The sequence below is a fragment of the Peromyscus californicus genome, unplaced genomic scaffold (genome assembly GCF_007827085.1).
Source record: "Peromyscus californicus insignis strain IS unplaced genomic scaffold, ASM782708v3 Scaffold_12__1_contigs__length_115047231, whole genome shotgun sequence".
Taxonomy (NCBI): Eukaryota; Metazoa; Chordata; class Mammalia; order Rodentia; family Cricetidae; genus Peromyscus; species Peromyscus californicus.
In genome coordinates this window covers 62,877,392-62,891,135 of record NW_026294413.1, presented here as the reverse complement: position 1 = coordinate 62,891,135, position 13,744 = coordinate 62,877,392, and the positions used below count along the sequence as shown (strand labels likewise).

The following is a 13,744-nucleotide window of genomic DNA, read 5'->3' as shown; positions in this document are numbered from 1 at the left end:
GGTGTTTCCAGGGCACTCAAGGATCACAGGTACATTTGCAAAAAAAAAAAACAAGAAACAAAAAACAAAAAAACTCCCCCAAACCTCCACAGCTTAGTGAAATGGGCCTGATCGATCTCATTTATTATCTTTAAAATAAGCTGTATCTAATCTAAAATTCATTCAATTTAGCAGTGTCCTTTAGCCAGATGTAGCATATTTTTCCACGAGTAAATATTTAAACCAGCCCACAGGCTTTAAATGCCTAGCAGGACTGAGAGTAAAAGCTGAGAAGGCAGATGTGCTGTGGACGGGGGAAGAAGTGACTGCCCATTTCTCAGAAGGATAATCCCCCTTCTCCAGACTCGGGCAGACAAGGACCCACCAAAGCGGCTCCAGGCTCAGGGGATGGTGTGATCTTGTCAAAATGTCTAACTTCCTGCTCCTTCTTCCAGGGTACCAGAGACACCTGATGGCTTGTATTTAGAAATTTCTACTGGGAGAAAAGGATGGCTACAGAATGTGTGGGTTTAGAAGAACACTTTTAGAAGAAGTGCTGATTCCTTCAGCCAAGGAAGCCCATGGCCAAGGAGCCATTTAGGGACAGGAGTCTGAGACAGCTGGACAACCACACAGAGCAATTGCACAGCGGTTCTCTAAAGAGGCCGGGACATGTGGCCTGAACTGCAACGGTCTCCAGCTTCCCTGCAAATGCTACAGTGAGGGCTGCTTACCCAGGATCCCAAGCGTGACCAAGACCAAAAATCTGCAAACACAGAAGGCACAATGGATCACATCTGTGGCCCCAGCACTGGGGAGGCCGATGAAGGACTGGCACACACTGCCAGGATGGTCCTCAACCTGCGGGTTGCAACCCTTTGGGGGTCCAATATCAGATATCCTGCATATCAGATATTTGCATTACCATCCATAACAGTAGCAAAATTACAGTTATGAAGTAACAATGAAATTATTTTATGGTTGGGGGTCACCACAACATGAGGAACCATATTAAAGGGTTCCAGCATTAGGAAGGTTGAGAACCACTGTCTAGGTTATAGAGTGAGACTCCTCAAAAAAAAAAAAAACACAGAAGGAAGAAAAAGACTCCTACAATGTCATTTGATGCCCCCCCCCCCCCATTTTGAGCATCTACAAAAACAAGACCTCTAATTACCATACTCAATGGCATTAGAGAAAAACCTCAGGGGTCAGTCATTAGGATGACTAAGTCTGCCTGTTTTGCACTCAATGTCACAAAACGACAGTGTGCTCTGGGTTCCTGTGCCTGCTCTGGGATCAAGAGCCCTTGCTTGATGATGCCTTAATGATGGGCTGTCCCTGCCTGCTGGTTGCGCCCAGTTCGCTAGCCCTCTTTCTCCGGGGCCTTCCCTCTCACGGTTTGGTGATTCTTACAGCAAAAGACAAGCACATAGCCTGGTGTGATAGCACAGGACTGGAATCTCAGTGCTCTAGAGACATAGGTGACAAGATGTCAAGGTCAAAGCCGGCTTGGGCTATATTGGAAGACAGTGTCTCAAAATACTAAGACTTGGGAGCATAGCTCAGTGGTCTGGCACTTGCCTGCCATGTGCAAAGGCCCTGGGTTTGATCCCTAGCGTAGAAAAGTAGATTTCAAGGGAGGCCTTCGAATGGCATCCTCTGCAGAGGGGGTCGTACTGACGGGGGCTGTGCAGGTGTCTAGGTTTGGTTTTGAGTTGTCATCTTCATTGATGCATTTTCAACTAAGCAACCTGTGAGAACCACTTCTGTTTACTTTCTGATAAATTAATGGAATTACGCAATAGCAGCAGAAAGAAGAGGTAAACTGGAGACAAGCATCGCATGGGCAGTGGCATCTTAAACCAGCCATCAAAAAGGAAGAAGTGAGGAGTCTCTGCTTAGCTCAGGTCAGGAGGCTGCCACTCTAAGCTGCACCCCCATGCCAGGGCTGTGCTTCCTCTGCTCTGTTCTTCTGATTTTATCATCTCCATCCTCCCTATCTTGTAGGTTCTGTTTAGCAGGAGAGAGCTAAATTCAGACATCTCTGGGAGCAGCTTCCTCTATGTTTTGCTGAAGGTATTTGTTGAAGGCACACAGCCATACTTAGCTGTTCTCCCATACAATGCCACAGTGAGGTTCCACGAACAGCCTCCTTTCCAGCGGTGACCTGGCTGGACACCAGCGCGTCTTGGTCTAGGGACCAGAGACAGCTTCACAAGCCCCAGTAAGCCGAGCCCTTCATTAGCGCATACTGGCTTTGTGGATCATAATGCAGGGGTTCCAGTAAGCATCCTGGAAAATTTGGCCTCTGACTGTTAGCAAACTCACCAAAAAAACTACTGTAGAAACAAAACCCCCACATGTACACATAGCAAGTGTGGAGGGAGAACCTTGCACCATGGGCATCTCTCCTGCATCTGCACGCTGTTGTAGTGTGAAAGACCTTGCACCATGGGCATCTCTCCTGCATCCGCACAATGCTGTAGTGTGGAGGATCTTGCACCATGGGCATCTCTCCTGTATCTGCACACTGCTGTAGTATGAAAGACCTTGCACTATGGGCATCTCTCCTGCATCTGCACATTGCCATTTTTCTCTGATCGGATATGTGTATATTCAGTCACACTTGCACGTGTATGTACGTGTTGAAGGCCAGAGGTTGATGGCTCAGTGTCTTCATCTATCACTTCCCATCTTATTTTTTGTGACACAATTTCTCATTGAATCAGAGTTGGAGCCCACAGATTGCTAGACTGGAGGCAGTTGGTCCCACCTAGAATCTGGTGCTAGGGTTCAGTTCTACCACCGTGCCTAGAATGTATGTGGGTGCTGGGGATCTGAACTAGGTCCTCATGCTTGCACAGCCAACCCTTTACCACGCTTCCTCTCCCAGTGCTTTAGAGGGCTGCTGTCTCATAGAGGGACGGGGGACTATCCAAGCAGTGTGGTGTTCAGTACCGGCAGGTGGTCATTCTAAGAACGCTAGTGAAATTAGAGCAGCCCCTAAACAGCTTTGTGTACTAGGAATACCTGATGGGAGATGGAGGAGATTTTGGCCAATAGAGAACAAATCTCTCCACAGCTCACTTGTACAAAGAAGAAAGTCTAAAATGGGGCCTGGGACCACATGCCCATATGCCCAGCTACTTGGCAGGCTGAGGCAAGAGAACCGCTTGAGATGAGTTCAAGACTAGCTTGGGCCAACACAGTGAGATCGCAGCCAAAGTAAGTGGCAGAGCACTGCCTGGCATCCCCAGGCTCGGTGCCAGCACCACACCATCAATGAATAAACAGACATTCTCTTCCTTTACAGGGTAAGCCTGTGCCCCACCCCAACGTGATTTATTTGAACACAAGAAAGAAGTGCCTGTCCCCCATTGCCATAGTTACTTTTCTGTTGCTGTGACAAAACACTCTGATGAAAGCGACTTAAGGAAGGGTTTAGGAACTTAAGGTTTAGTTCCTTCTCCAGTGTGAGGGTACAGTCTATGATGGTGGGAAACAAACATGGCAGGAGCCTGGGGCAGCTGGCCACACTTAGCACACAGGCAGGCAAGTGACTGCTGGTGTTCAGCCAGCTCTTCCCTCTTCAATTAACCAGATCAAGATAATCCCTCACAGGCATGGCCAGAGACTAACCTAACTAAGAAAACCCTCACGAGTGTGCCTAGAGGCGTACAGTCTAGGTGATCGCTGAGCCTGCCAGTTGACCGTTCACCCTGACATCACTGTCATCATTCTCGGTAGGAAGTCTGGAAGATGTATTGTGATAGTATAGAACGGATCCCGGCTTTGGCCGGCAGAGTTTTGTCCTCTAGCTGTGGCTCTGCCTTGCGATGTGACCTGGGCAGTCACTGTCCTCTTTGACTCTATGTTTGCTCCCTGCACAATAGGAAGAATAGTACCCAGGTAGTCGGTCTGGCACATAACTTAGTGAACTATGTCCAGCCAGCGTGGTGCTGCAAGCCCCAGAGATGACTCAGGACCTCCATCTCTGTGCCGGTCTGCCTTGTTCAGGCCATGTTCTCAACTGCCTCCTGCCCTTAGTTCCTCCTGTCCCGAGCATGCACTTAGGGAATATGGTAGTCCAGGAGCTGGCTCCTCCTAGGACCGTGTCCGGACACATCTACCTCTGATACAGGTAACCAGCAAAGGACAGTACAAAGGGGGCAGTCTACTCTTGGATCTGCTGATAGCTGAGGAGCCCCAAGTTCAGCTTGTTTTGTTTTTTTTTTCCTTTCCCATTCCCAGTCCCCACCAGATGCACACTGAGAACCTCCACAGCAGTGTGGTCGGTCTGTGAGAGTGAGGCTCCCATCCACCCACAGCCCCTCTGCCAGGTCGTTAAGAGCACTAACTGGTGGTAGTGCTTGGTTGATCTTGGAACACGGGGCTGACGGTGGCATTGTTGACAAAGGCACTTTATGTCAAATTTCCAACTGCAGGCTTTGTTCTGACTGTATCAAATGTGCACCCAGCTGAGACAGTAAGGTGAGAGAAGAAAACATCCAAGGCATTTTAGAGCTAAATCCTGCCTTGGGTCTGATGAGAAATGGAGAATCTGTGGGATTTTTTTTTTTTTTTTGAGTAATGTTTATTCAATCTGGAATGCTGATGTGGTTGAGGTAAGTGGTTTAGGAATGATTCAAAGCGGTTTTCACCCGAGTACAACTGTGTTTAAAGTGTTTAAACTAGATGTTTGCTTTGTTCTCCAGGGCTTTGTATAACAAGCCACGTGAGCCTGAAGTCATACCCATCAGATAAATCCCTGCATGTGGGAGAAAGAAAAGCTGGAGCTTCGATGACCTGCCGGGTTGGAGGCTGTGCGTGGCGTGGCCCTCAGAAAACACTCCCAGCTCCTCATGTCCATGCCTAATAAGCCACACTGTTAAACAGTGATTATTTTCTAATGGCAACTTAAAAGGCCTCCTTAGAGAAGGAATCAAAGTCATTTCAAAATTAACTTTAAAAAGAAGTTTGAGCCGGGCGGTGGTGGCGCACGCCTTTAATCCCAGCACTCGGGAGGCAGAGCCAGGCGAATCTCTGTGAGTTCGAGGCCAGCCTGGGCTACCAAGTGAGTCCCAGGAAAGGCGCAAAGCTACACAGAGAAACCCTGTCTCGAAAAACCAAAAAAAAAAAAAAATAAAAAAATAAAAAAAAAAAAAAAAAAAAAAAAAAAAAAAAAAAAAGAAGTTTGAACATATTGGACATTTTTGTTTGCTTAAGAGTGAAAAAATAGAGGGGAAACACCAATTCCCCGCCCCCCCAGCAACACATTTCTAACATCAGAGCTTTAAAATCCAGCAAGCAAAACACAAAACGCAGCATTTTGAAGTTCTTTCCAGTCTATTTCCTATCTGTATGGGTTTTCAAAAGACAGACGTAGGGAGGGGCTGGAGACAGCTCTGTGGGGGAGCAGGTATGTGTGCGAGGCCTTGGGTTCTGTCCCCAGTAGGGTAGGTGACTGTGCTGTGCACACTACTTGTACCCACTCCCACTTCAGATATGGCTTTTCCTACATCGTACTCATAAGCTTCGATGAGCATCGTGTCACAGAAATACCTGTACCAAGGCTGTCCCTGCTAGCCATGTCGCTGTTCCTCTGCACAGGCGGGCTGGAGGCTTTGCCATTACCGAAGACTGACACACCCCTGCCCTCCTGAGGGCCTGTGTGTCCAAAGGTACTATGACTTGTTCTGTTTTTGCTTTTTGCTGATGCATTTAGACAAGGTATTACTCTATATCCCAGGCTTGCCTCAAACTCAAAGCCATCCTCCTGCCTCTGCCCCCCTCAGCACTGAGACTACAGACGAGTCACCATGCCTGAGTTGACGCTAAGACTTCCATCTCTCTACATGCAGTGCTCAGCAATCTGATCGCCAGGTGCCTGGAAAACATTCTTTTGTTTGTTTGTTTGTTTTGGTTTGGTTTTTTGAGACAGGGTTTCTCTGTGTAGCTTTGGGGCCTGTCCTGGAACTCACTCGGTAGCCCAGGCTGGCCTCGAACTCACAGAGATCCGCCTGCCTCTGCCTCCCGAGTGCTGGGACTAAAGGCGTGCGCCACCACCACCCGACTGGAAAACATTCTTTTAAAGAAAACAAAAACAAATTTAAAAAGACATGAACTGAAAATCTTTGGAAACCAAGAGCAGTGTGAGTCCAGGTTTGGTTTGGTTTTGAAGAAGAGAAGGCAGGGTCCTGGAACCCTCCTCAAATCTAATACCCAGGGTCCTTGGGACCACAACTCTTTATCTGAGCCTGGAAGCCCCAGCTGAACCTGTTTCCACAGACACCCTTAAAACAAACCCCAGGGCTTGAGCAGGCTTGAGGCAGCCTGAAGGATGCTTTCTTCCCACAGCCTGGATGCTCCAGGGCACAGGAACCCCTCAGGGGGGCTGAAGAAGAAGCTCTTTGTGGATAAATTGAAAAGCCCTGAGAAGAAATCACAACAGGAGACGCCATGCATAATTTCCCCCAAAGACTTCCAGATCTCCTTTGAGGAGATTAGTTAAACTCTGGACAGCTTCCCAAGGAGGGTGCCAAAGACAGCAAACTTCTTTGACAGAGATGAAGCTTACCAAGACCCCAGGCTCTCTCCATCTGAGATGTGAAAGTCCTCAACTGGGCCCGCTGTGCCTCCAGCCTCAGAAATATTTTTCTTTACTTTCTAGAAAGTTTGACCCATGGAGAAATGTCTACCTCTATACGTTAAACTAATCGATTGTCTTTTCCAAGTTGTATGACCAAAGACTGCATAAGACATGAATGTGAGTGCTGTGTTCAAAGGCCCTTTCATGCTATCTAAGTTTAGCTAGAACCCTAAAGGCAAAACATTCCCAAGCCTCGGGATTGCATCACACCAAACCCAGCACATGAAGTGTGGGGGGGAGGGAAGTACCTCAGCACTTTCCAGCTCTACTGTACATCGGCTGTACTGACGTCATTTGTTCAATGGCAAGTAGTGACAGATGAGCTTGCCTGCTAAAACACATGGCTGAGCAGGACCAGGTCCTTGAGTTTTAATTGGCAAGAGGACGTGTCACGTGTATGCATAAAGAGGATCCATCGGTATCTCCTAGACTGTAGATTCTTAGAGTCTAGGGCGTAAAGAGGATTCATCGCTATCTCCTAGACGGTAGATTCTTAGAGTCTATGGTCTGTTTTCTTGTTGTTTGTTTTGCGTTTTGGTCACTTCAAACGAAGAACACAAAGCAATGTATTTTCATAAAGGTAGTAGAGTATGGACTGCAGAAGTTCCATAGCCCTCCTGGGACCTTATCAAACGATGCGGGCACTAGCAATTGTTTGGAAGGAAGTCTTGTTACAGAAAGAAGCAGGAGGGCAGATATCATGGGTTGGAAAGTCTACCCAGCAATGATCCCAGCGAGGCTGTGCCAATAGGTGCCAGGGGGAACATGCACCTCCACCCTCCTGCCTGGACATGGCTTTTCCTGTGTATTGAAGCCCAGCTGCAAGCCGTGCTGGGACAGCAGACCACGCCTCACCCCTGGCTGGACCCCATCCTTTGCCTGTGGTGTTTCTTAGCCAGCTTTCCTTAGCATTAAGACAGTGAGCAGCCACCATGCGGGCTTAGAACACAATAAACGCTCTTGTTTCGGGGGGGGGGGGGGGGGGGGGGCGGGGGACAAACCACAAAACTAATGGTCACAAAGACTAATGTCAACACAAAGACTCAAGTGTCTCCTGTACTGCTGCCCCCACCTTGGGCGAGTACAATGAGTCCTCTCTCACTGATTTGAGAGATGAGAAAAAAAAACGAAAGCCAGGAAGTGCAGGGACTGGACTATGGAGGGCAAAGGTGTCCCGGAAGGAACTTCTGAAAGGCAGACCCCCCTGTGTGATCCTATCAGGGTCAGCGTGTTATATCTGGGGATTAACACCTGGACAGCCCAGTGAGGCCAGGTCTCCTGCACTGAGCGTCTGAGAGGAAGCATTCAAAGGAACAGGGAGCAGCAATGCAAAGTGACTGTTTCCCTGGGGGATGCAAATCAAAGGTCGCTGTTGATGAGATTCGACTAAGGTCGGGATAAGAGCACACACTAGGGGTCCCATAGTAGAGACAGGGTTTTTTAAGGGCCTGCTGCCACTTGGCACATCACTCACAGTGTGGTTCATAGGGAGGAGGTGGGTCTCCGCAGGGCACACACTCCATGTCTTGAAAACCCACAAGTTTGGTCTTCCGGTAAAATCTGGAAGAGGAAGGAAAGAGTCCTGGTTATTGGTGTCGTCCAAGCTCACTGTTGCAGCCGGGTGTCAGTCACATTATCAGTCACCAGCTGCCTCTAGAACCAGTTCTTGGTGAAGTAAGAGGCACCAGAGGCTGACCAGATGGTGGACACTGTACAGACTTGGTTCCCTGCATAAAGCTCCCCAACTAGGGTGGGATGCTGGAAAGGAAATCCGGAGTCAGTGGCCTCTGGCAATTCTGTTGTGACCTAAACCACAAACACCTCTTAAGTAAAGTACTAGATTTAGCATTTGAAATTTAGGAGCCCAAACGCAGCACGTATATTTTCATTAGAAATGTTTGTAGGAATGTTACATACTAAGTATTAATTGTGGTTGCTTCTAGATGGTAGGAATTCAAGTCACTCAAAACTCTATCAACAAATTAATAAATTTATTTAAAAGAAAACATAAAGCATAAACAACATAGCTAATGAGCAGAATCAAATTAAAAATTATGATTACACTATTGCCTGTAAATTAAACTACAAGGACAAACTTAGAATCATCCCTGGGAAGGTGATGCTATAACTAAAGAAGAGGCCAAGAATCTGTCCTCCAAAGAGCATTATTCATAATTAAACCAAAGGCTGCATGGATTAAATTTTTTTCTGACTGGGCGGTGGTGGCGCACGCCTTTAATCCCAGCACTCGGGAGGCAGAGGCAGGCGGATCTTTGTGAGTTCGAGGCCAGCCTGGTCTACAGAGCGAGATCCAGGAAAGGCGCAAAGCTACACAGAGAAACCCTGTCTCGAAAAACAAAACCAAAACAAAAAAAACAACAAATTTTTTTTTCTGGTTTTTCGAGACAAGGAAAACTGTCTATGTATCCCTAGCTGTCCTGGAACTTGCTTTGTAGACAAGCTAGCCTCAAGCTTCCAGAGATCCGCCTGCCTCTGCCTCCTGAGTGTGGAGGCCTGCACCACCACCGGCCGCCTGGCTAAAATTGGTTTCAAATGCTTAAACTCCTAAATAAGCAAATGAATGCAAATTGACTTGGAAAGTAGGGAACAGGTTAGTGCATACACACAGGGTGTAGGGGGGCGGAGGGGGCGGGGGGCGGGGAATGATAGCAGAGACCCTGGTACCATCCCTAGAACCAAATAAAAGTGAAAACACTGGAGAGAAAAGAAAACAAGCTTTAAGGTTTACTAAACCGTATTCACATACTCACAGTCTGTCTTAACTCTAGTTTCTCAATCTTGGCTTTTTTAAATTACAACCAAGGTCTTCAGTCATTACCACTTGACTGTAATTCAGTGACTATCCTGTGCACCTGTGACCTTAAGTTTCCTGTGTGTTGTGAGCAGGTTGGTGACTCTGGAAACTTGACTGCAGTTTGAAGAAGGTCTTAGCTGAGTGTCCTTGTGGTGGCATCCCAGTAAACCCAGGAGACTGAGGCCAGGCAGAACTACGCAGGGAGACCCCTCAAAACAAGACAGGACCCCAAACTCTTAGATTCTTTCTTTCGGTAAGCCACCGAGTAAAACAGCGGCCGACCGAGCTCGGGACATTTCTGCCTGACTGTCCCACGGCACCTGTGGCTCCTCTGGCCTTGCCTGGGCACTGTGCCCAGGCAACACTTCCTGGCTAGTGCTTCTTCTCAGTCTTTAGCGGGCATTCAAACACGGCAGGACTTCTTCACCTCCGGTCTCACAAGCACGCTGGGTTTCGAATACATTATCTATTTTAATAAATTATTTTGGCAAATGGACTTTTTTTTTTCTTATTAGGGAAAACACAGACACCAAAACAAGTCTTATCACAAGGGGAATTTCTTATTTTTAAAATGTTAAATAATGTCTACATTCAATTCCAATACCTGATCTATCTCTATTTTTAAGTGGTTTTAGAACATGTATTTTGTGCCTTTAGTGTTTGCTGTTGAAACTGTTGGATATTACTTTTTCATTTTTTTTACACAAAAAGTTTTTCCATCAATATTTAATTTTTTGTCAATATTTAATTAAATTATATTTGGTAATTTTCTGGCTGTAAGTATAAAAATAATCAACATATATTACAATATTTACTCATTTATTTTTGTTTTTTTGAGACAGGGATTCTCTATGTAGCCCAGGCTGTCCTGGAACTCAGAGATCCATCTGCTTTTGCCTCCTGAATGGCAGGATTAAAGGTGTGTACCATCACACCCCGATATATATTACAGTATTTAACAAGACACATTTTAAATAAGAAATCTCAGGGTTGGGGATTTAGCTCAGTGGTAGAGCGCTTGTCTAGCTAGCAAGCTAGCACAAGGTCCTGGGTTTGGTCCTCAGCTCCGGAAAAATAAATAAATAAATAAATAAATAAATAAACAAACAAACAAACAAACAAATAAATAAATAAGAAATCTCCCTACACCATTGCTTCTTTCGTTTTGAGACAGGGTCCCACTAGGTAGACCAGACTGACCTCAAACTCATCACGATCCTCTTGTCTCTGCCTCCTGAATGTTGAAATGAAAGGTATGCACCACATTTGGCATCCACTGCCTTTATTTAAAATTTTTATACACATTTTTCTGTTGTGACAAAAAGGCACACCAGCAAGTTTCCCATCATAAGCAGTTTTAGGGGTGCGCTTGAACAGCGGGGTGCGCTTGAACGGCGCTGCCTGCATGCACTTGTAAAGCAGAGCTCCAGACTTCCTCGGCTTCCCAGGCTAAGGCTCTGGTCCTTTTAGTCCCTACTTCATGCTCAGTAGTTCCCTAATTCGCCTTCCTTCTGTTTCTGCAGATGGGACGACTCCACGTACCTCATCTAAACGGCAGCTATAGCATCGTCGGCTTGTGGTTGGCCTATTGTAGAGCACATCGTCGACGTTGGAGCATGTAACAGGACTAATGTCTTTCATAGGGCCAAGCAACCTTCTGTCCTGTTCCCTGGAAACATGGGTGTGTTGTTTGTGGTGCTCATCCATGTCTGTGAGCAATTGTGCTGCTTCCTCCTTCTGGAGACTGTGTATAGTGCCAAAATGACATGGGTGTAAAGATACTACTTCAGGTTCCTCCTTCTGGAGACTGTGAATAGTGCCGAAATGACATGGGTGTATGGATATCGATTCAGGACTCTGCTTTAGATTTTTCAGGTACATACTCGGAGATGGATTGCTGGTCATATGGTGTCTATTAGTATTTAAAGACTGCCATTCTGCTTCCCCAGTGGCCACAGAGTCTCCCAACAGTGCACAGCGGACAGCCCTTGACTCCCCCCAACATCCTTATTTTCCTTAGCTCTGTTTTGTTTGGTAGTAGCCATCTTAATGAGAAAGAAGGCACACAAATCCGTGTGATTTGATTGGCAGCTTCCTGAAGACTGGTGATGTGAACATCTTCTCATCGGCTCATCTGCCGGGTTGCCGATCATCTTTGTAACAATGCTGCTTGAGTTGTTTGCCCATTTTTAAAACCAGGTTATTTAACGTTTGTTGTTGTTGAGTCATAGAAGTTCTTTATGTATTTGGATATTAACCCCTTATCAGAGAGTTATAACCAGCACATATTTTTAGTGATTTTTTTTTTAACTTTTGTACCCCTGTGTGTGTGTGTGTGTGTGTGTGTGTGTGTGTGAAAGGAGGCCAGAGGTCAACTTTGAGTGTCATTCTTCAGCTGTCTTCCACTTTTTTTTTTTTGAGAAGGGTCTCTCACTGACCTGGAGCTAGTCAATTAGTCTGGGCTGACTAACCAGTGAGCCCCAGGATCCACCCCCCAACACTAGGATTGCAGCATGTGCCACTCCTCCTGGCTTGTTTGCTCAGGTTCTGGGGCTCAAACTCAGGGCCTTGTACCTACAGGACTTTACCACCTGAGGCACCTCCCCAGCACACGGCAGAGCTGTTCTCTTCCATTCCACAGCCTGTCTGTCAACTGTTGACGTGTGGATCATATGGTGGCTCTATTTACTGCACAAGAGATCTTGAGGGTGACCTGTCATCTTCACTTTTGGTGCCTGAAACTTTCTCCAAATCCAGTGTCATAAGGTTTTTCCTGCGGTTTTTTTTTCTTGTATTTCTGTAACATTAGGTCTTATTCTCAGATCTTTTTTTTTTTTTCAATTTTTATTGTTTTTTTTTGTTGTTGTTGTTGTTGTTTTGAGATGGTTTCTCTGTAGTTTTGGTGCCTGTCCTGGATCTTGTTCTGTAGACCAGGCTGCCTCCCGAGTGCTGGGATTAAAGGTGTGCGCCACCGCCGCCCGGCTTATTCTCAGATCTTTAAGGCATCTGAGGTTGATTTTTGTGCAGGGAGTAAGGTAGAGTCCAGATTCACTGCTCCCTTGTAGATATCCGATCTTCTCGACTCTGTCTCCAGGAGAGTCGTTCTCTTCTCACTCTCTGCCCTCGGCACCAGTGTCAAGATCTGTATCCGCGGGGGGCTGACTTCTAGGCTCCCCTTCGTATTCCTCTGGCCGGTTCGTCTGTCCTTGCGCCCATACACACGTTTGATTACTGTAGCTTTGTGACGTGCTTCAAAAAGAGGGAGTATGAGTTCTTCAGCTTCCTCTGTTTACATTGTCCGTGCTCTCAAGAGTGATTTTATTAAATCTGGTAGGAAACCACTATATCAGATATTATTTGAACATATTTTCATAGTCAAATCAAAGTAGAAGTTTGACCAATCACTGAATGCAGCTGGGATTTGATCTAACTTACCCAGTTTTGGATTTGGTCCCACTGTAAGTGGGACAGCTTCCTACTGTATTATTCATTACCCTGTTGAGGTCAAAGGTCAGCCTCCAGGGTCGTTCCTTCCTCTCTGTGTTTTCTGAGACGGTTTCTCTCACTAGCCTGGAATTCACCACACAGGCTACATTGAGCTAGGATTGCATGCAGGGTTGGCTTTTTGACGGTGGGTTCTGTGGACAGAACTCTGGTCTTTGAGTCTGCATGGCCATCACCCCATGCTAATTAGGTACACATTCCACCACTGAGCCACACCGCTCTCCCTTTAGTCTGTACCACTGTTTGGGACATAGAAACATCTGCAACTGCATTTCCTGTCCAAGTGAGGTAGGAAATAAATTTTTTAAATGGAACAAAACAAAAGGGAACACAGACATTCATTATACAAAGTGTGTGGTTAAACTGGCTTCTGAAGCTCAATGGTAAATCTGTTCCTGGTTTTCAGACAGACAACATAAAAAGACAAAAGGAACCCATATTGGACTTTGCTTACTTGTATGTGATAAAAAGTGGCACGTAAATACATCTTACAGATGCGAAATTCACTGACAGCGGTTGTGAGGAGATGGTTTTAACTGAGCTCAGTCCAAGCTGGACTGGCCAGCCTGGTGAGCACTGTTTGGAAATGCTATTCTAAGAAATCCCGTGTTGAAACTTCACACTTCCACCAGTGAGAGCTCTTCCCCCAGCAGAGCTATGGCCCAGCCGACTCTGGTTTTACAGCGCCATGGCTTGAGGCCCGTGAGGCACCGTCAAGCCAAGGCTCAACTCTGCCCCACACAGGATGGACGATGGATGCAGGATGTGTTGCTTGCTGTTCATCCAGGCTCAGG

At 46.5% G+C, this 13,744-nt stretch overlaps 1 protein-coding gene across 4 annotated transcripts in view; it reads right to left on the bottom strand.

Annotated features, from left to right (window-relative positions):
* Positions 1 to 13,744, bottom strand: part of Tnfrsf19 (TNF receptor superfamily member 19) — a 98,436-nt gene that overhangs the window by 30,063 nt on the left and 54,629 nt on the right. For all 4 annotated transcript variants that reach the window (XM_052733029.1, XM_052733031.1, XM_052733032.1 and 1 more), the window contains exon 5: positions 8,106 to 8,191. In XM_052733029.1, coding sequence (XP_052588989.1) covers positions 8,106 to 8,191 — 86 coding nt within the window. The remainder of the gene's footprint in view (positions 1 to 8,105; positions 8,192 to 13,744) is intronic.